This window comes from Mytilus trossulus, chromosome 9 (genome assembly GCF_036588685.1).
Source record: "Mytilus trossulus isolate FHL-02 chromosome 9, PNRI_Mtr1.1.1.hap1, whole genome shotgun sequence".
NCBI classification, from domain to species: Eukaryota; Metazoa; Mollusca; class Bivalvia; order Mytilida; family Mytilidae; genus Mytilus; species Mytilus trossulus.
The window spans coordinates 50254179-50274497 of NC_086381.1; the positions used below are offsets into that span (position 1 = coordinate 50254179).

Below are 20319 nucleotides of genomic sequence, written 5' to 3' on the forward strand. Positions count from 1 at the left end.
ATTTTTGTCGTCTGCTACAAGGCGATTGAATAAAGGAGGGTGGATGCTGGTCGTCTGCGCTATTTTTTGAATTTCGAAATTATCTTAAGGTGCAAGTAACTTCTTTCTAAAGAACAGACAAAGATATATAAAGGTATAGTTTTAATAAGGCAAAGGTTGTGTCTTTGAGTAATCTTCAACATATTGAAGTTAAGAAGTATTATGTAGATGTAGAGAGAGTATGATTGTTTCAGCCATTGCCATTTGGCATTGCTCATAAATCAGACTCAGTGTTTGATGAATAGTTATAATATTAGAATAGAAAAACTTCATTTTGATTTAACCAAGGATTGTATAGTTAGACTGTACAAATCTTTGATTTAAGCTACAAAAATAAGCTCTGTGGAGCACTCAGTATAAAAACATATATCAAACAAACAAAAAAAATACACAAAACATAGCTGCTTAAAACGTAGCTCTATTGAATATTTTTTTGTCTATGGTCCGCAAATATCAACATCTAAAGCACGTTAAGAGCTAAATTTTCGCAGCTACTCAAAACAATGCATCAAAAGATAAGAAAACTTCTTTTGATTTGGTATAACAGTCGTAGCTAGGACTCGGGAGGGCATCGCCAAAAATTTAAATAAGTCTTTCAAAAAGTTGTCAATCTTCGTCATGATGTCTGAACTTCTGACATCGTAGTGGATGTAGGTTCTCATACAGCATTCAACAATCACTTTTTCATTGAGGCATCATTTGAATTTTAATGTGAAGTCAAAAATATATATGAACCTTTGTGATGTCCAGTTTTGTCCAACAAATAGCAATAAGCCTTAGAGAGAATATATACATATGATGCAGTCAGCTGGTAAATCATGAAATCCACCCACCTAAGCTGGCCTCGTATAGTTCTAGGACGTAAGCAAATGGTTAAATATATTATATAGCGGATGAAATATTTTTAGAAGAGACATACCAAAATTTTCTAGAGTCATTGTTCTTATCCTTCTGATCTGTAGCATGCACACATAAAACACAATAAAATTAAGGTGAGTGACAATAAAAAAAAAATAATATCTAGCAATACACCTTATGGATAATCCCAGCTGACTAGGCTGCACAAACTTTTGATGTCAACAACAATCACTTTTCCATTGTGGCATCAGATACTTTGTTTTATGACGTCAACATTTTACAGGGTGATATCTAGTAATGACAAACAAATAGCGATAATGCTAATAGATAAATAATATTCTTTGTTCATTTTTAGATGTCTACAGCACAGATGCAGAGAACACAGGAGAAGACCAGTACAGTAAGAATTTAATTTCCATAGACCAGGGTTTTTATATACACCATTATAGCAAGAGTAACTTCCCTTTTGTCACCATATTGATGTACTGATCACTAGATTAGAAAAAAATTTTTTTTTCTGAAAGTTTCATTTTTAAGCCGTACTGTATTCATCACTTACACCAACATCTAGTTTAGGATTTTTAATCAGACTTGTTTGTTCTGCATGTTTCATAATCCATCATACAGACCAAGGGAAAGAATTCAAGCACAAATGATATCATATCCACCCTTAGCTCTATACAAGTGCAGTAGATATAAGATGAGGTTTGAGTGACAATGAGACCATGCTAAGTCACAATTTTTTAAAAGTAAACCATTATAGGTCAATGTACAGCCTTTAAAACAGAGCCTTGGCCCACACCGAACATAAAGGGCCCCAAAAATGACTAGTGTAAAACCATAAATTGAATCAGGAAAACCAAGGGTATGATCAGTATAAAAAAAGTAAGACAAGAAACATTTATGATGAATATTAACAAAGGACAACCACTGAACATCATGATTTTATGATGCGTTTAGGTTTCACTTTTGTCTTGAAAATTTCTATTAAGAATTGCTCTAATGACTTGTGATATCGTCATTTTATAATTTGTTACATGAAAGGTTAACTATAAAATTATTCCTCCTTGAAGAAGTAAATATTCACTGCATGCAGTGCATGGTGTGCTAAAAATTGTAGTGTTTTTTGATGTGTTGCTTATAAACTCCTTTCTAATCAATTATATGAATGTATATCAACAAAATCATTGTCATTCCAACAGCATTTTAACCAGTGATTATGATAGAAATCATGTCAACCACAAATATTTACCAGAAGACAATATCTGTTCTAATAAATTGATCCTTGGTAGAAATTATAAATGTATAATAAGACAATTATCAACATGACTTCAAGATCTATGCACCAAGAAAAAGTGACCTGACCATGTATTTTATATTTATAAATAGTGGTCTGCCATTTTTCCAAATGAAACTGTGACAGAACAACAGTCAACTTTATTTGTGAAGAAGCTTGTTGCTGTAGCTGTGTCCAATATTGCCTATTTACGAGCAATCTTCCCAGAGCATTCATTTGGTGATAGGTGTTTAGAAGGTTAGTTGTTAGTAAGTACACAAGATGTGTGACTGTTTCCTAGATTTCATTATGGGGAATATTCAATGTAAAATGATATGAAAATAAGTAGATGTGGTTTGATTGCCTATGAGAGGAGCCTTTTTTTTGGGAACTGAATAATTATTCTTTTAAGAAACTTAAAAAAACACCCCAAAAAATGAAATTGAATTTTTGTTTTATATACTTAGGACAACATTTTTTGTTTCAAAACTTCTAAGGCCACATTAAAAAAAATTTTGGTCTGCCCAAACCCTACCCAAAGGTTGAGACAGTGGGTAGGTAGACCGTAGGTAGGCATTTTCTTTTTTTAGCTCACCTGGCCCAAAGGGCCAAGTGAGCTTTTCTCATCACTTGGCGTCCGGCGTCGTCGTCCGTCGTCGTCCTGCGTTAACTTTTACAAAAATCTTCTCCTCTGAAACTACTGGGCCAAATTTAACCAAACTTGGCCACAATCATCATTGGGGTATCTTGTTTAAAAATTGTGTCCGGTGACCCCGCCAACTAACCAAGATGGCCGCCATGGCTATAAATAGAACATAGGGGTAAAATGCAGTTTTTGGCTTATAACTCAAAAACCAAAGCATTTAGGGCAAATCTGACATGGTGGTAAAATTGTTAATCAGGTTATGATCTAACTGCCCTGAAATTTTCAGATGAATCTGACATTCCGTTGTTAGGTTGCTGCCCCTGAATTGGTAATTTTAAGGAAATTTTGTTGTTTTTGGTTATTATCTTGAATATTATTTCAGATAGAGATAAACTGTAAAAAAGCAATAATGTTCAGCAAAGTAAGATCTACAAATAAGTCAACATGACCAAAATGATCAGTTGACCACTTTAGGAGTTATTGCCCTTTATAGTCAATTTTTAACCATTTTTCGTAAATCTTAGTAATCTTTTAGAAAAATCTTCTCCTCTGAAACTGCTGGGCCAAATTATTTGAAACTTGGCCACAATCATCATTGGGGTATCTAGTTTAAAAATTGTGTCCGGTGACCCCGCCAACTAACCAAGATGACCGCCATGGCTATAAATAGAACATAGGGGTAAAATGCAGTTTTTGGCTTATAACTCAAAAACCAAAGCATTTAGAGCAAATCTGACATGGGTAAAATTGTTAATCAGGTGAAGATCTATCTGCCCTGAAATTTTCAGATGAATTGGACAACCTGTTTTTGGGTTGCGGCCCCTGAATTGGTAATTTTAAGGAAATTTTGCTGTTTTTGGTTATTATCTTGAATATTATTATAGATATAGGTAAACTGTAAACAGCAATAATGTTCAGCAAGGTCAGATTTACAAATAAGTCAACATGACCAAAATGGTCAGTTGACCTCTTTAGGAGTAATTGCCCTTTAAAGTCAATTTTTAACCATTTTTCGTAAATTTTATATATCTTTTACTAAAATCTTCTTCTCTGAAACTGCTGTGCCAAATTGATCCAAACTTGGCCACAATCATCTTTGGGGTTTCTTGTTTAAAAAATGTGTCCGGTGACCTGGCCATCAAACCAAGATGGACGCCACGGCTAAAAATAGAACATAGGGGTAAAATGCTGTTTTTGGCTTATAACTCAAAAACCAAATAATTTAGAGAAAATCTGACATGAAGTAAAATTGTTAATCAGGTCAAGATCTATCTGCCCTGAAATTTTCAGATGAATTGGACAACCTGTTTTTGGGTTGCGGCTTCCTGAATTGGTAATTTTAAGGAAATTTTGCTGTTTTATATTGAATATTATTATAGATATAGGTAAACTGTAAACAGCAATAATGTTCAGCAAAGTAAGATCTACAAATAAGTCAACATGAACGAAATGGTCAATTGACCCCTGTAGGAGTTATTGACCTTTGTATTCAATTTTCAATCTGCTTCCTTTGTTTAATATTCACATAGACCAAGGTGAGCGACACAGGCTCTTTAGAGCCTCTAGTTTTATTCAAAAAAAGAAATTGAAGTATCAGATGTTTATTAGTCTTCATGCCTATTTGATTAAAAAAAACTTCTTCAAACCAGGACAATAAAAGAATTTGAGTAGGCAGCTTTTTTCTGGGTAGGTAGCGTTTGGGCAAACAAACCTATTATTTATTATAGCCTAATAGCTGATTATAGTAAACCATGTTTTCTGCTATAATTAGACCTGAACTTGAAGATACTCAGAGATGATAGTTCATGCCCAGGAGCTTGTCAAGTTATCAAATGGGTGAAAGGCTGTTTTGATGCCATTGAAAAGAAATATGTAAGTTGCTTACTTGAAACAGTCTTAAATTTGTTTTTGGACTTTTTTTAAAACAGTGTGTTTAAAATTTATATGACATGAATACATATGAACTATATGCATAAAATATTTGCCTGGTAAATCCAGAAAAGCACTTCAGATGCACTAAGTCTGTGAGGTGGTATGTTTAATTTCATTTTATTGTGCTTATGTTTATTATTATATAAGAGATATTTTTTTTAGTTTTTTTCATCAGATGCATTTGTTTTATAATACTGTGATTGATTTGTTATACACTCTTGTCTTTTTCTTCATTTAGAGATTTTACAGAGAATTCAGATAATTATCTTTACATTTAAGTATTTTAATATATATATATTCAGAATATATTCTAGATAGAATAAATTTAAGTAATTTTTTTATTTTATTTTTCAGCTGAGAATGCTGATTATAGGGGTAAGTAGATTTGGTTTTGTAAAAAAAATATAACAATTGGAGGACTTGAGGCTTTCCTGATGGACTCTTTCTAGCTATTATCAGAAAGCATACGACAGACTACAAGAACAATAAACACAATTTATCAAATAGTTATGTTTCCATAGTTTTCAACTTGAATAAGTTCAACTTTTAAATTACACCCTGATAAGAATTTGCAAATTTTAGTTTTAAATACTTTACAAATCTAGAAAAAAACATTTACAAGACTTTTGAATTGGATGACTATGGATAGTTTGCTTGACAGTGACCGTCAATTTATCAAATTAACTTGAATGAAAAATACAGTAAAACTTCTTTTTTTAATTCATGAGTTCTATAAAGTTTGTCATTAAAACCAACATAAGAATATGATAATTATAGAAAAGCCATTAGTATATATTAATATATTGAAGGTTATTTCTGTAACCACCATATTTATTACAGATTTAGGTGAATTTTTTTTTTATCCATTATTTTGTTGCCATTTTTGTACATGCAATATTGAAAATTAAAGCAATTCAGATTTAGGGCTAGAACATGCAGTTTTATGTATTCTTATATAACATTTTTGTACATTTTAGATCTATGTTGACGCTGAAGATCCTGATGTAAGTACAACAAAATTTCACATTTACCATGATCGATTGAATTAGTTCATCTTGGCAGGACATTCAATGCTGCATCATGACGAGAAGACAATACTGAATACAGAATTTAAAGTCTAAGTCAAAGAGAAGCAGAACAAAATCATTGGAAATGTTAATAAGAATGAAAAAAATTAAAAATAAAAAAAGGCAATATTATATTAATTAAAACTGAGCAACTCAGAACCAATCCAAAACCTTGGATGATCTAAGGTGCCATTGAAAGGAAGTATATCCTTGCAATTGTGGCAACCATTATGATGAGTACAAATTGGATATTAAGCAGTCTGCACCAAATATAAAAAAAAGATTTGTTCTTTGTCAACTGATTTAACCCAGATGCTAAATGTTGTAAATAATGTGAATTTAAATCACTTCTCTTTTGTTTTATGCATGCACAAATTGTCAAATTATATATAATTTTTCTTTTGCATTTACATGAACAAAATTTTGGAAAATAACGCACATATGCGACAACAACTAATCTTCAGTATCCAGAAGTTTTGTTTGTATAACTGAAGATATTTTTTTATTTAGTTGCCTTTATTTGTTAAAAGAATGATGTTATTGTACTTTGTTATGTTTATAGTTGTCAGAGAAATGTTAATTTTGTCATTTTATTTACTGTTTATTTTCAGACTGTAATCGAGTCGTACACATTTAAGTTTTCCTACACCAATGAAGGGGGAGTCGACATATACAGGTGGTTATACTTTAAACTAAATAAAAATTGAATTCAAAAACCATGTTTAGTTGTGCTTTTGCTACTAAAAAATCAATGAAGGATAAAAAAAAAACCTTAATTCAAATAGTTTGGGGGTGGGGGTCAAAATTTCTGAAAGTTTTGTTGAATTGACATGGATTTTATATATATCCTTATTGGTCAATCAATTTTTCCCAAATTTAGTTAATAGGGGGGTAGGGGATCAGTAAGTTTTTTATCCTTCATTTAACTTTTGATGTCATTCCTAAACCATTGCACAATTGAATAATGCATTTAAAATTTTGAGTTATTTCCCTTTGGCAAGTTAATTTTAGAACTACTATAAAAAAGTTTCTGACCATAATTAAAGTCTTTTGATTGATTGTAAGAAAGTCTATTTGAGTTATTATTTCCAGCCTTTATTTAGTTTAAACATATTTATTTATAGTGGATTAGTTTAAACATATTTATTTATAATGGATTGGGAAAGAAGTTTTGCAACTTATATTAATCCCTTTCCACTTTGCGGGTGTGAGTGCTGCCTTGTAGCTTGCTCTTTTTTAAAATCTACAAGGGTGTGCAAGAGATATGGATCTCTCTTAACAGGGGTCAGCCATTTGTCGTCTCCTTCCTAGTACTATCATTGCTTCCTCAAGACCAGACTCGCAAATGGTATCTCTCTTTACTGTACCCCTATTTTTGTATTAATATTCACAGGACAGGAAACTCATCAAGGCACATTGTTTTTAAATTACAAGCATTACCATCTTTGAACATGTGACCTTTGTACGATTAAAATCAAAAGATCGAACTCAATGTCGTAACCAAAAAACATGTCAATCACAATGAAATAAAAACAGACAGCAAGAATTTTCATAACATATTTAAAAAATTATATTATAAAATGTAAGAAATAAAAAAAGGAAAAGTAAAACCTCATTACTTAAGACATACAACCATGAGGAGACATGTAAAATGTGATAACATGACAGCTTAAAGTAGTAAAAAAGCAAAACATTTTTTGAACTGTTTTTGAAAATTAGTTGATTGGGGTTTATGTTCTGTTTTTGAAAATGGAGGTTCCAACCCCTTCGAACATGAAAAGTTCACATAATTTGTAAGAAAAAAAATATTGAAAAAATTAGGAGGCATTCCAACCATTGAAACAACCCCCTGAATATGCCATTGTAAAGATATCTTTAATTTTATCCTTTATTTACTCCTCTTGAATTTCAAATAATAAAAACAGTCATATATAACCTATCAAATTTTTTAACACTATCTAAAAAGTTATCTTCACTTGAACATTTTTGATTATGAAAGTTTTGCCATTTCAGGAATGACAAGAAAATATCCAGTGCATACTCAGCATCAGAGACAAAGAAAGCAACCATCAGACTTTTGAGGACAATTGTAGTGTTGACACAAACATTAAAGTCATTACCTGATGATGTCATGATGACTATGAAGCTTCTCTACTTCGATGATCGTAAGATCCATGTTAACCATTATATTAGTTTGTCAAATTTTATGCTTGATATTTGAATATATTTGAAATTGGGTATAATAAGACAATAAAACAATTGTCCAAGATAAGACCAATGAATGCATTTTAGAATGAAAATTATACATATTTACAGGCCACATATGAGAGGCATGTTTGTTTTCAGGCCAAATATGTGGTAAGTATTCAGGTTAAATTAAAAAATTGATAATGTTTAGTGGGTTGCCAAAGGTGAAGGACAGAAAATGAAGGTATGCAATAGTCTACTTAAATGTAAAGACCCCTCACAGAGTTGTTACAAACTTTGATTGTCACATTTTCAGGGACCATGAATAAGTATCCCTAAAGTGGTTGTTTTATTGCATATAACAAGGAATTATTGGAATCCAAATTTTCTAATGTTTGTTATGAAATAAAAATTAAATATTTATTAAAATATTTAGCAAGATATTATATTTTCAGTTACACCTGGTGATTATGAACCTCCAGGTTTCAAGGCTGCACAAACAGATAGCTTTCAGTTTGAAGAAGAACCTATGAATATAAAAGTTGGAGATGTCACAACTGTAAGCAACATCATAAAATCATGTGCTATATTTTAAGACGTAGAAATTTTTGAGACTTTGCATGATCTTTGTTGACTGAGTTATGGACCCTGGATTGATTACAGATCAGTGATAATTTAACTATTGGCTTTACATTTTTTAAAACTTTCAATAACTGTGTATGATAAATTCTTGTTGTACCTTTAGGCCTTGTGTAGATAGTAATTTTTGTCTTTTAGAAAAAGAAGATAAATAACCAGCAGTTTCTACTCAAAATCTGACTCAAAATGATTTTTTTGGGAAGGTGAACAGCTATAAATGCACATGGCTTACTTAGGAAAAAGAAATGTTGTTTTATTATTTTCCAATCATTGAACACTGTTGTAGAAAGTTTCTTTTTTATATGTCTCAATGATTTGTTTTCTGTAAATGCATGCAAATTTATTATTACAGCCATTTCACACGTAAGTGACAGTTGTTCTGTTCATGTTCTTGTTTTTTTCATACATAAGTTATTAAGACCTTTATGTTTTCATCAGACGATGGTGAAAGTTTTTTTTTTAATTACAGTTTTCTTTTTAGAAAGTTCAGAGTTTAAACTTGTTGGTTTAGATAGAGCTTGTTATAAAACATATTAGATATAAGTGGTCTGTTTACATTAAGAGCTATTCTAGAAAAAAATATATAGGGTTTGTTTAGCCTTTAGGTTATGGGATGTGAATATGAAATTTGGATGAGTGGCATGATTGCCAATGAAACAACTATTTACCTGAGACCAAATGATGTAGATGTTACAAACTATTACAGAACATCCATTAATAATTTGCAAAACCATACAAAGTATGTTTTATTTTTTGTTTTGATGGTTTGAGTAATGGTAAGACTGGAACTTTAAGTGAAAGTTAAATGGATTAAATTTTAGATTTATATATATGATAGCTTCTTAAAACTATTTTTTTAACTTGAAAGGTCAAGATATTGATTTAGTTGTGTTTTTTGATTTTTTTGAGAGATTTTTTATATGAAATTGTTTAAGATTGTTAACATGTCAGCCAAACTTATAAAACTTGTATTGATATGATTGTAATTTATATTTTCAGTATTAAAATGAGAATCAAGACTGACAAATCACAGTTTGAGATGAAGGATGAAGATGTTGATGGAAACAAAGAAGAAACAACAGAACCAGAAATCACCACTATCAATGTACAGGATGACATTATTGATGATGAAACACAGGTATACTTTGTAAACATTCAAAATTGTCACAGAGTAATTTTTTTATAAGAATTATGTGGTCTATCACTTTTGTTGATTGTAAACAAGTCTGTATTTTGATAGTTGTTTCATCAGATTTTCAACAATTATATTTTTTTCTTCAGAAAAACATGTGTAATCAGAATATTTGTGCATGATATGAAAATTTTATACAAGTGATGTTTAAACTTTTTGTGAATTCCAATTATTCTAGTTGTGATATTCAAATGCTTAATCTTAGCCATAGGTAAAGTTTTCCTTTATTATCTTTTAAGACCATTACAGAGAAAGAAAACCTTTAAATAACCAAAATGATCAATAGGACAAGATTTACAATTTTTTTCAACTGCACAGCTGAGTTAAAATGTAGCGCTTGGATATTAAAAGATACCATTTGGTTTAGAATCTGCAACAATATAAACCAATCTGCCTATGTTTTATCAAATTCAAATTAACCCTTTCAAAACTATACACAGCATATGCCGCAATGAGGTAAGCCTTCCGCCACTGCTATTCAAGGCATTTGTTGCGATGACAATGGATTTTTCATCCAGACACTTAACCCTTTCAACGCTATACACGACATATGCCGCGATGACGTACGCCGTTCGCCACTGCTATTCGCGGCATATGCCGCGATGAAAAAGGATTTTTCATTAGGACTCTTAAACCATTCGGTTTTCATTCGGGTTCTCTCTAATTTTTCATCGTTTGAATCTAGGATATATGCAAGGTCTCGTTTGCGCTTGAAATCCCGACTATTTTTATAGTAAAATCATGCAGTAGAAGGAAAATAAAAACAAATATTTTGACAAATGCAAATGGCGGAAATCGGAAACGAAGCTGTAAATATGGAAAAATTTCAGCATTTCCTTGGCGAAACTAACAACGAGGATTAGTTAAAAGGTTTCTTGTTATCTCAATGTGTTTATTACATTAAATTCGTGTGGGAAATATGATTTGATCGATCAATACGAGACGTAGAAAAAGGGGGGAAAACGGAGGTTGACTGAAATTTTTTAGCACGGAGCTATTTATTTGTGCCACGATTAAATAAAACGTTATGTATGGTACAATACGCTACTAAATCGGGCAATTGGTGTCTTCTTTACAATATGGCAGATAAAACAACAAAATAAATGAAGACTAAAAGTAGTTTTTATTCAAAATTCAACACAAATGTAATAAATTACACCTTTTACCTGTTAATTACCTGAAAACGCAGGTAACCTGATAAAAATTTCAGTAAAATAATTGCCTATCATTACAGTTCATGCTCTCCTGAGCATTTTTCATGCAATAACTTTCTCTGTATCTCATATAATAAAAAAGATACAGCAGTCTGAAAAGGAAAATACTGTTCTAATGAATGAACTAAAAAAAAATGCAGCAGCAGCAGCCATTTTTCTATTTTTTTGTGTAGCGTTGAAAGGGTTAAACCATTCGGTTTTCACTGTGTCCTTTCTAATTTTTCTAATGAAGTGAGGATATACAAAGTCCTGTTTTTATGGTAAAATCATGCAGTAGAAGGAAAATAAAAAATAAAAATATGGTTTGACAAATGCAAATGGCAGAAATTAAAAACAACACTGTAAATAAGGAAATATTTCAGCATTTCAATGACGAAACTTAAAAACAAGGATAAGTTTAAAGGTTGCCTGTTATCTGAATGTCTTTATTTCATTCAATGAAGTGGGAAATATGATTTAAATGATCCTTACGAGATGTAGAAAAGGGGGAAACTGAGGTTGACTGAAAATTTTGAGGACGGAGCCACTTATTTGCACCACAATTACATTATACTTTGTGTATGGTGCAATATGCTGCGGAATCAAGCAACTTGTGTCTTCTTTTTTATATGGCAGATAAAACAACAAAACAAATGAAGATTAAAGTCTCTTTTATACAAAATTCAACACAAATACAATAATTTACACCTTGTACCTGTTAATTACCTGAAAATGCAGGTATCCCAATACAATTTTAACTAAAATAATTGCTTATCATTACAGTGAATGCTCTCCTGAGCATTTTTCATGCACTAACTTTGACTGTATTTCTTGTAACAAAAAAGATACAGCAGTCTGAAAAGGAATATACTGTTTTGATAAATGAACACAAAAGAAATGCAGCAGCAGCAGCCAATTTTTTAGAAAATTTTTGTGAAGCGTTGGAAGGGTTAAATTAGTAGATTGACAGACATGCTTATTTTTTGCTGTTAATTTGTTTTCAACAGCAACCAGACGAAGAGGTTTACCAGTTTAAAGATGATCTGATAGAAATGGAGAAACCACAAAGACAAACAGAGAATGGTAAATCACTTGAGGCAGTTGTACCATCAGAAAGTCCTGAAATACCAGGTATCTATTTTTGTTGAACTTCATCTATAAAAGATTGTATGTACTTACCAATAGTTTAGTGCTGTATTTTGTAGCCCATTTAAGGGAGTATACAACACTTTTATTTCGTATTTATGCCCAACTACAATTATAGTAGAGTTCATTATTTTTTTCTGATTTTGGTTTTGATTCCTTATCAGGTTAAATTTATTGGTCAAGGTTGTTTATTTCATAGTATACATGAAATAAATTATCTAAATTTAATTCTAAATTATGGTTATGAACAAATCTCGAACATGTGATAGTGTTAAACCTATATATTTACAGGTTAAACTTTTTTGTTAAGGTAGATTAATTACCATGCTGTTGTCGTCAGATTTACTTCAAACTCAGTATACATCGATCTTCAACCTACTAAAATAAAATTTCAAATTAATGTTCCCTTATTTCACTGTTCTCTGAACAAAGAAGACGAAAAGTGAAAAAGGGGAAGGGGGACGGCATTGTGTCCTGTGGATACAAATCCTCATCGTATTTGTTCTTCATCTCGAAATAGATCTGTTTATGATTCATGATTCATCTATATTTACAAAATGTTGACTGATGACAATAGTCTAATTAATCAAAGGTGTGAATATATCTCTAACTGTGCAAACAAAATTATTTTTTTTTAGGTTCTGATGAAATGGCTGTTGATACCACTGGATCTCAGAGAAGTCAAGAATCAGAAATTCCTGATTTAGGGGTTAGATGTCCTTGTGGTGTGAATGAGGTAAATTATTTGACAACAATTATATCTCTTATTGATATCCTCTTGAGATATTTGTTTACGATGATGAGATAAGTAATAAATATATCACAGTTTGTGCAAAAAGAAATAACACAAAATACAGTAAAATATGAATGTTATGATTGCAATGGAAAGAAGAAAATTAGTACTGTGGATTCATTATTATTCGTTGGATACCAATTTTCATGGATTTCGTGGGAACAGTTAAACCTCAAAATTAAATGTTCAACGAATGACAAATTTTTAAAAGGCTGTATGTAGATTTCAGCAAAACCACGAAATCAAAGATCCACGAACATGTAAGTTTTCCTCAATCCACGAAAATTGGTACCCAAGAAAATAGAAAATAAATGAATCCATTATTATTTTTAATAGTACATAAGAGAATAGGTCACTGGTGAATTGGCACATTTATAAAGAGTTGCCCAAAATGAAAGTGAAAAATATGTAGAAAATGTATTGATTATATAGAAGATGCGAAACATATTCCTTGTTTTAAAAAGAAAATCAACTGCTTCAATAAATGAATTTTTAAAGGTACAAGTCAAATTGGAATAGCTTTAAACGTTTTTGATATATAAAAAAAAGAAGATGTGGTATGATTGCCAATGTGATAACTCGCCACAAGAGAACAAATGGCACAGAAATTTAAAACAACTATAGGTCACTTCAACTTTCAACAATGAACAAGACTCATACTTCATAGTCAGCTATAAAAGGCCCCAGAATCTAGATGTTTATTTGCTGAAAACAGTGTTCAGTACGAACAGGAGGAAATTGATCGTTTAAGTGTATCTATTTGTTAATTTATACCGTAGGAATTTGTAGAGGGCTATGATAGAGAGGGGATAAAACCTTCTTTATCAGAACTTTGGGATTGACCCTTTCAGGATCTGGGAATTCTTTATTTTTGAATTTTGGGATGTTTGGATATAAATTTATTTAAGTTTGAAAATCAGGATTTCGTGTTTTTAAATCTGGGATTTTGGGATCAGGACCCCTCCTACAACCCCATATATACTAGGTATTAGTATAAGGTACCAAATAATGGAACTGCTGGGCATTGGCTATTTAGCCTGAGTTTAGCTAGCAACATATATCTTTACTTATATAGGATGATGGATTAATGTTTCTATGTGCTGTGTGTTAAATATTGGCTATTTAGCCTGAGTTTTTACTAACAACATATATCTTTACTTATATAGGATGATGGATTAATGATTCTATGTGCTGTGTGTAAATATTGGCTATTTAGCCTGAGTTTTTACTAACAACATATACCTTTCTTTGTATAGGATGATGGATTAATGATTCTATGTGCTGTGTGTAAATATTGGCAGCATGGTATCTGTTTCTTGATCAAAGATGAAGATGAGGCTCCTCAAGCTCATTTCTGTGATGTGTGTTCTGAGGTTTGTAGCATTTTTGTTTTCTTAAATTTCACTCAGAAACAAAGATTTGAAAATAAAAATGGCAGTTACATCCACTATCCAAATACATGAAACGTAATTGTTTTCAACTTATTGCAAACTTTCTAGCCTCCGCCAGCATCCTTTTTGATTTATTTCGGAAGATTGACAATATTGTTTCAAATAACACAAGAAGTTTGTATTATTAAGATAACTACTAATTTAGGATAATAGTAATAATCCTCATAAGAAATTAGATGCTGCATGTTGGAGAAAATAAAACACTGCTTAATTCTGATGAAAACAGTGATTGAAACCAAAGACAAAATGAATTATAGAGTTTAAGAACAAAATGTACAAACTTGTATAATACTAAGTGAATTGTTGATTAAAGTTTATGTATTATACATGCATAATATTAATTAAAGACATATATGTATATTTAATTTTGATTATTTGCCTTTTTTGTTATAAAGATTGACAGTCCAGACAAACAGCCAACTGATCCTTATTTGTGCGGTTTATCATCTATAGCTGTTCAGGTTTGATACTTAAGAAATCTAAATATATGATACCAAAATTCATATGTTTTTGACATGCATGTAGAATAGGCTTCACACTAAAGAGTGCCAATCAACACAAAAAATCAAGACGTTTGACATTTCAATATACTGTCTTCAAAAATATCAATTGTTAGTCTAAAAAAAATATTACTGAGTAAAGACCCCATTGGCCATATTAAAGATCTGCCAAGATGCAAAATCTCCATAAAACTGTAGGATTAAAGAGGGTTCCTAATTGCTATCTGTGCAAAATTTCCAAATGTCACTAATCTCATTAAAAATTGCTGAGGACATGGTATACAGAAAACAATAGTAACAAATTAAAGTCACCCTTTGACACAACAATGGGAAAACATGAAGTTCCATAGAAATATTTAAACATGTACTGAATTGTCTTTAGAATAAAAAAATTAAGTAGCAAAGTAATAATTTAATGGAATTTTTTTTTATCCCATTTTAAGAATAACATGATTTCATGTATAACACATGTTATTTAGGAGGTGCTATGACACAGATTCACGACTTTGTGTTGATCTTTCAAACTGTTGTTTACTTTGTCTATGCAATCAGATAAACATTTGTCAAGGATAAATTTTTGAATTCTGGACCTTCTGGTTTTTTTAAAACTTGATCCATGGGTAACACAAGGTGCAGAGAAAAAGTACCATTTACCCTTTCACCCATTGCTGCCCAGACGGAAGCTACTCTGAGACGATTGCTTCCCTGGCTACTATTACTCAAGTGGGAGATCTTCAAAATAAATGTCAATAAAAACTTGTTTGTAGTTATTTGTGTATTTATTTCATTCACTAACACCATGTTCTCAGTTTTATTTTAATGTTTTGATAATTTTTTCTTCAGAAAATATTCAAATTTTCAAATTTTCTGCATTATCTAGGTGAAATTCTCAAAATTCTGCTCTTTGACCCCAAATCATAATTTTTGTTAACCAAAAACGGCAAATTTTGAAAAATTTTATGAGGCTGTATCTAATTCCACACACTGAACGATGTCCATTCCAAGTGTTTTGTACATAAAACAACATTTATGTCAAAAAAGTTTACTAGTTTGGCTTCAATTCTTCCATATTGTTTCAAATAAAGAGTTCCCTCATTTAAAATTCTCGTAAATTCATAAATTTCTTCTGATTTTGACGCGGTTTTCAACAAACAGAAGCACCATGTTTACACTTATCCAGGTATTCATCAAAGAAAGATAACTCATGTTTGCACTGTTTTGAGAGGCAAATATAAAAGAGGTATTCGGATCCCGGTTTAACAGGACTCATCGTCAGCTGTTTGAAGCTTTGAAGCGTGAATCCCGGTAAACCGGGACTCATAGGCAAAAGGGTTAAGTTCAGTACCAGAATCAAATTTCATTGTCAATTATATCTCTAATGTGGCTAAAATTAACAAAATAAACATAGCTAGGTTCTTAGAGCGCACATTATTTAAGTAAAAACAAGCTCACAAATACTTAACCTGATTGGTAAAAGCAAGGTCACAAATACTAAACCTGATGATGTAAAAAATACTGCCTTTCATTATTTGGCTTTACTTTAAAATAAGATTCCAAATAGAAAGTTGCCATTATACCGTACATGAAATATTTAGACAGTTCAAAACTGATGTCATAGGTTTGGAATTTGCTGCTCAGTCTCAGCTATATGTATGATTGGCTGTTGATATTTAGAAATGAAATAGGACCTATTTCAGTTATTTCTGAGATAATTATCTTCCTTTAATTATTTATAGGCCACATGCTTATGGAGAAGAACTTTAACGGCTGTACCAGAACTAAGCAGAGTTTTAGCACCGAACTTGGCCAAAAGACTTGGTGTAGAAGTCAGTGTAGCTCAAGGTCTCATGAACAGACTTGAAAAAGAAGGTTTCTTAAAGAGCAGTGGGAAAAATAAGAAGTATGTTATGTTTGGTGACTTTTATTTGTTTATTTATAGTTAATGGTACCTTGTATTACTATTCTACACAGTAAAGAAGATTTTAGATTTGATTAAATTCACAAGTGTAAAAAAGTAGTTGGGGAGGGGGGTTCATTATAATATATGCATGGTACATGGAAAGACAGAATTTTACACTTTTGATTGATTGCTTGAAAAACAAGGAAAAAAAATCACATGCCAAAATAAATCTGAAGCATGTTGATGTATCAAATATCTTTGTTAAAACATTTTTCGAAGCAAAACATTAAACTTAAAAGACACTTGATTATTTTTCTTTATGATAGGTTATTGCACATTTTAAGCTCACAAGGGTCTGTCTCAGTAGTCCTCTGTTGTGGTTAACTTTTACAAAAGTCTTCTCCTCTGAAACTAATTTTAACCAGACTGGGCGACAATCATTATTAGGGTTTCTAGTTTAAAAAATGTGTCTGATGGCCAACCAAGATGTATGACATGTCAATTATTTTGAAAACTTATAAATAAAAAAATGTGAAGGTAGAAAAAATGGTATGAATGTTGACATATTCATCAAATTCTCTAAAAAGACAAATTTTACCATTTTTTTACCATGTTTTGTCTATTATCTTGAAAAATAGATACAAACTTTCAAAAGCAAAAATGATCAGCAAGGTGACAATCTCTTCAAATAAGTTTACATGGTAGAAATTATGTGATGACCCTCTTGGAGTTATTGCCCTTTAATGTACTAATTTTTGCACTTTTTACTTTATATCTGAACAAATGTAAATGCTTGAATTAACAAAAGGGATCAGAAGGATAGGACTTACAAATATAAGTCAAAATAGTTGAAAATATCTGATATTCCTTTATACCAGCTTTGGTCATTTATAACAGTTATTACATTGTTGTGCAATTTTGACTAATATATTTATTTTTTGGTTTCTAGAAGATATGTCCTTTCAGAAGCTTATACATTTAACAAATCATTGATTAGGTTTTGTACAAACTATCAAAATCATTATTTATTTCTTACGTTTGTATTGTGCAGATTTTATATGATTTCATGTTTATTAAGTTTCAACGGGGAAAAGTGTTTACTAGTGAATTTTAAACTTTTTAGGCTGGGAAAAACTGTTGACAAGGAGAAAGTGAAAATAGATGGTTTCAAGAAATATCTTACAAGAAAGCCAACAGAGAAACCTACAATTGACACATCAATGAATGAAGAGGTAAGTGTGTACTATCAAACCTGTCTATAAAAGATGATACAGAGAAGGTGCAACAGTGCACCTTATAGACAGGTGCTAGATAAAAATGACACGAGAAATTTTGTGATAAGAAAAATGAATTAAAGAAGATACATAATTTCCAACACAAAATATTAGAAATACAAACCATGTAGGTTAATACTAGGTATCTAGGAAATATATCTGTAAATATTTCAACTGTTTTCCTTTAAAACCTACAAATCAATATCTTGTTTTGAGATGTATTTATGATACATTTGATTAAAAAATGTTTTTTATGACTTTAATTTAAGTTCTTTTAAAGTGAAATTAAAAACTCTATATATGTTACAGAAAATACAAATATATACACAATATATGTAAGTTGTCGGAAAATATAAAATTTATTTGTATGAGCTTTAGAAATAGGACCAAAAGGAGGCTCTCTTGTTTTGTAGTGAGTACAAATAAATTTTATTCATTTATAAAATGTTACTATGAAGAAACTCTATACTTTATTACAATTAGATTTAATGCTTTTGATTATTAATGAATAATTACTATTTTCAGACTGAAGATGATGGAGAATTTAAAAAGCCTCTGCAGAAGAAAGACATAAACAAATCTGTATGTTTTGTTTTAGTTATTAAATGCTGCTCTTTGTAAAAAATCAGCCAATTTGAATAAAAATCAAAACATGATCAGAAAAAAAATTGATAACCTATTAAATCATGTTTTTGTAGTTTCCATTATCATGAGTAAATCATGGTGTTTTTCATTTCTGTATGTGTGGTATTTCAAAATACTATAAACCAACTAAATTTGTTAAGCAATTTATTTTGTTATTTTTGCAAGTAGAAAAATATTGCAAATATAAATCATCCTGATTATGTAAAATTTGAATTTTCCTTACTCAGCTACATCAAGTTAATTTGAGAATAGCAAATTAAATTTGAATCGCAACGAAATAGGCTAAAAAGGGCTAAAAGCGAAATAAAGTATCTACGATATAAATTGGTTTTAAAATGTTAATTTCCAGTGCATTTGAACAAAATTATATCTTCTTTAAGCAGAATAGGAAAAGGAAATGAGACTTATTTTCAAGCATTACTACATATTAGGAACTGAAATTAATGTTAACTGGAGTGTGTTTTTGTTTGTCATGTTTTCATCACAACCTGATACAGGCAAACTGGCACTTTAGTGTGGTTTGAAAGGTAGTTTATATAAAGAAAATGTTCTGATCTGAAGACATTTTGTCTGGTTGAATTATTTTTTTAGTTGTAATAAAATGTTTCATTTAGTCGTGTGCAGAAGACTTGTTTGATAGTACACGGCACATATCTTAATCAACTCCCATAAGTTTTCAAATCACACTCTTGAAACTTTACAGAGAGGATGCACCTTAGTGAATAAAAGATGAAAAAGCTGAAAAGTTACCCAAATTTTTTAGACATTTTTTTCAACTCTCACAAATATATCAATCCAGATCCCTGTCAGAAACTTCACAGAGTGTTCCAATATTTACAAATATTTTAAGTTATCCCCATTTACCTAGGTATTGGAATGTAGTCATTTTCAGCAAAATTTACAAATAACAGTGCCAATTTTTTGTATAATTATGTCCTCTCACAGTTTTCAAGCCAGGTCCTTGCAATTAATATTTCATTTGGAATATCAATCTGAAAAATGAGATATTCATTTCTTGGCTGTTTCATCCTTTTAAGTAAAAACTCAGCTATTAATGATCGTTCATAATTATGTCCTTAGAGAGACTACAGTCTTGTTATGCTGTATGTTCATAAGGGAGGTGTAATTGTGTGAATATACTCAGGATTAAATGCATGGTAAGATTTTTTTTTAGACCCAAAGCTATAATATAGATTTTTTTCATGTTATTTATGATTCTTACAAAAAACAAACACATATATTTAACTAGTTAGTGCCTCCCACAAAATAGATATCATACTCAAGATATTTTCCTTGTTAATTATGTATGCTTTTCATAATGCATTATAAAATATTTTGTTTCTTCATTTGTAATTTATTTTCTTTTAAAAAATGACTGAGCATTGTAGATAGAATAATGGATATAGATTTTGGATTACTATTTCACAAATTTCAGAATAAGCAACTGATAAGACAAGCGTTGGAAAACCAAAATTACTTTTAGATATTAAAAGCAAGAAGTAACAAAATATCAAAGTTAATGGCTATATTATAACTTTAATACGCTGTAAAAATAGATCCATAGTACTGGTATTTAAATTT

General features: G+C 30.7%; 1 protein-coding gene across 1 annotated transcript in view; it reads left to right on the top strand.

Moving 5' to 3' along the window:
* The first annotated feature begins 3 nt into the window (after positions 1 to 3).
* LOC134683066 (uncharacterized) overlaps positions 4 to 20319 on the top strand; it is a 28126-nt gene continuing 7810 nt past the window's right edge. Inside the window, exons 1-18 of the mRNA XM_063542112.1 lie at positions 4 to 133; positions 1253 to 1297; positions 2287 to 2431; positions 4591 to 4691; positions 5106 to 5126; positions 5729 to 5755; positions 6430 to 6494; positions 7832 to 7983; positions 8461 to 8564; positions 8997 to 9007; positions 9644 to 9782; positions 12037 to 12160; positions 12814 to 12911; positions 14225 to 14341; positions 14815 to 14880; positions 16656 to 16819; positions 17943 to 18051; positions 18619 to 18675. Coding sequence (XP_063398182.1) covers positions 1253 to 1297; positions 2287 to 2431; positions 4591 to 4691; positions 5106 to 5126; positions 5729 to 5755; positions 6430 to 6494; positions 7832 to 7983; positions 8461 to 8564; positions 8997 to 9007; positions 9644 to 9782; positions 12037 to 12160; positions 12814 to 12911; positions 14225 to 14341; positions 14815 to 14880; positions 16656 to 16819; positions 17943 to 18051; positions 18619 to 18675 — 1545 coding nt within the window. The 5' untranslated portion in view covers positions 4 to 133. The remainder of the gene's footprint in view (positions 134 to 1252; positions 1298 to 2286; positions 2432 to 4590; positions 4692 to 5105; positions 5127 to 5728; positions 5756 to 6429; positions 6495 to 7831; positions 7984 to 8460; positions 8565 to 8996; positions 9008 to 9643; positions 9783 to 12036; positions 12161 to 12813; positions 12912 to 14224; positions 14342 to 14814; positions 14881 to 16655; positions 16820 to 17942; positions 18052 to 18618; positions 18676 to 20319) is intronic.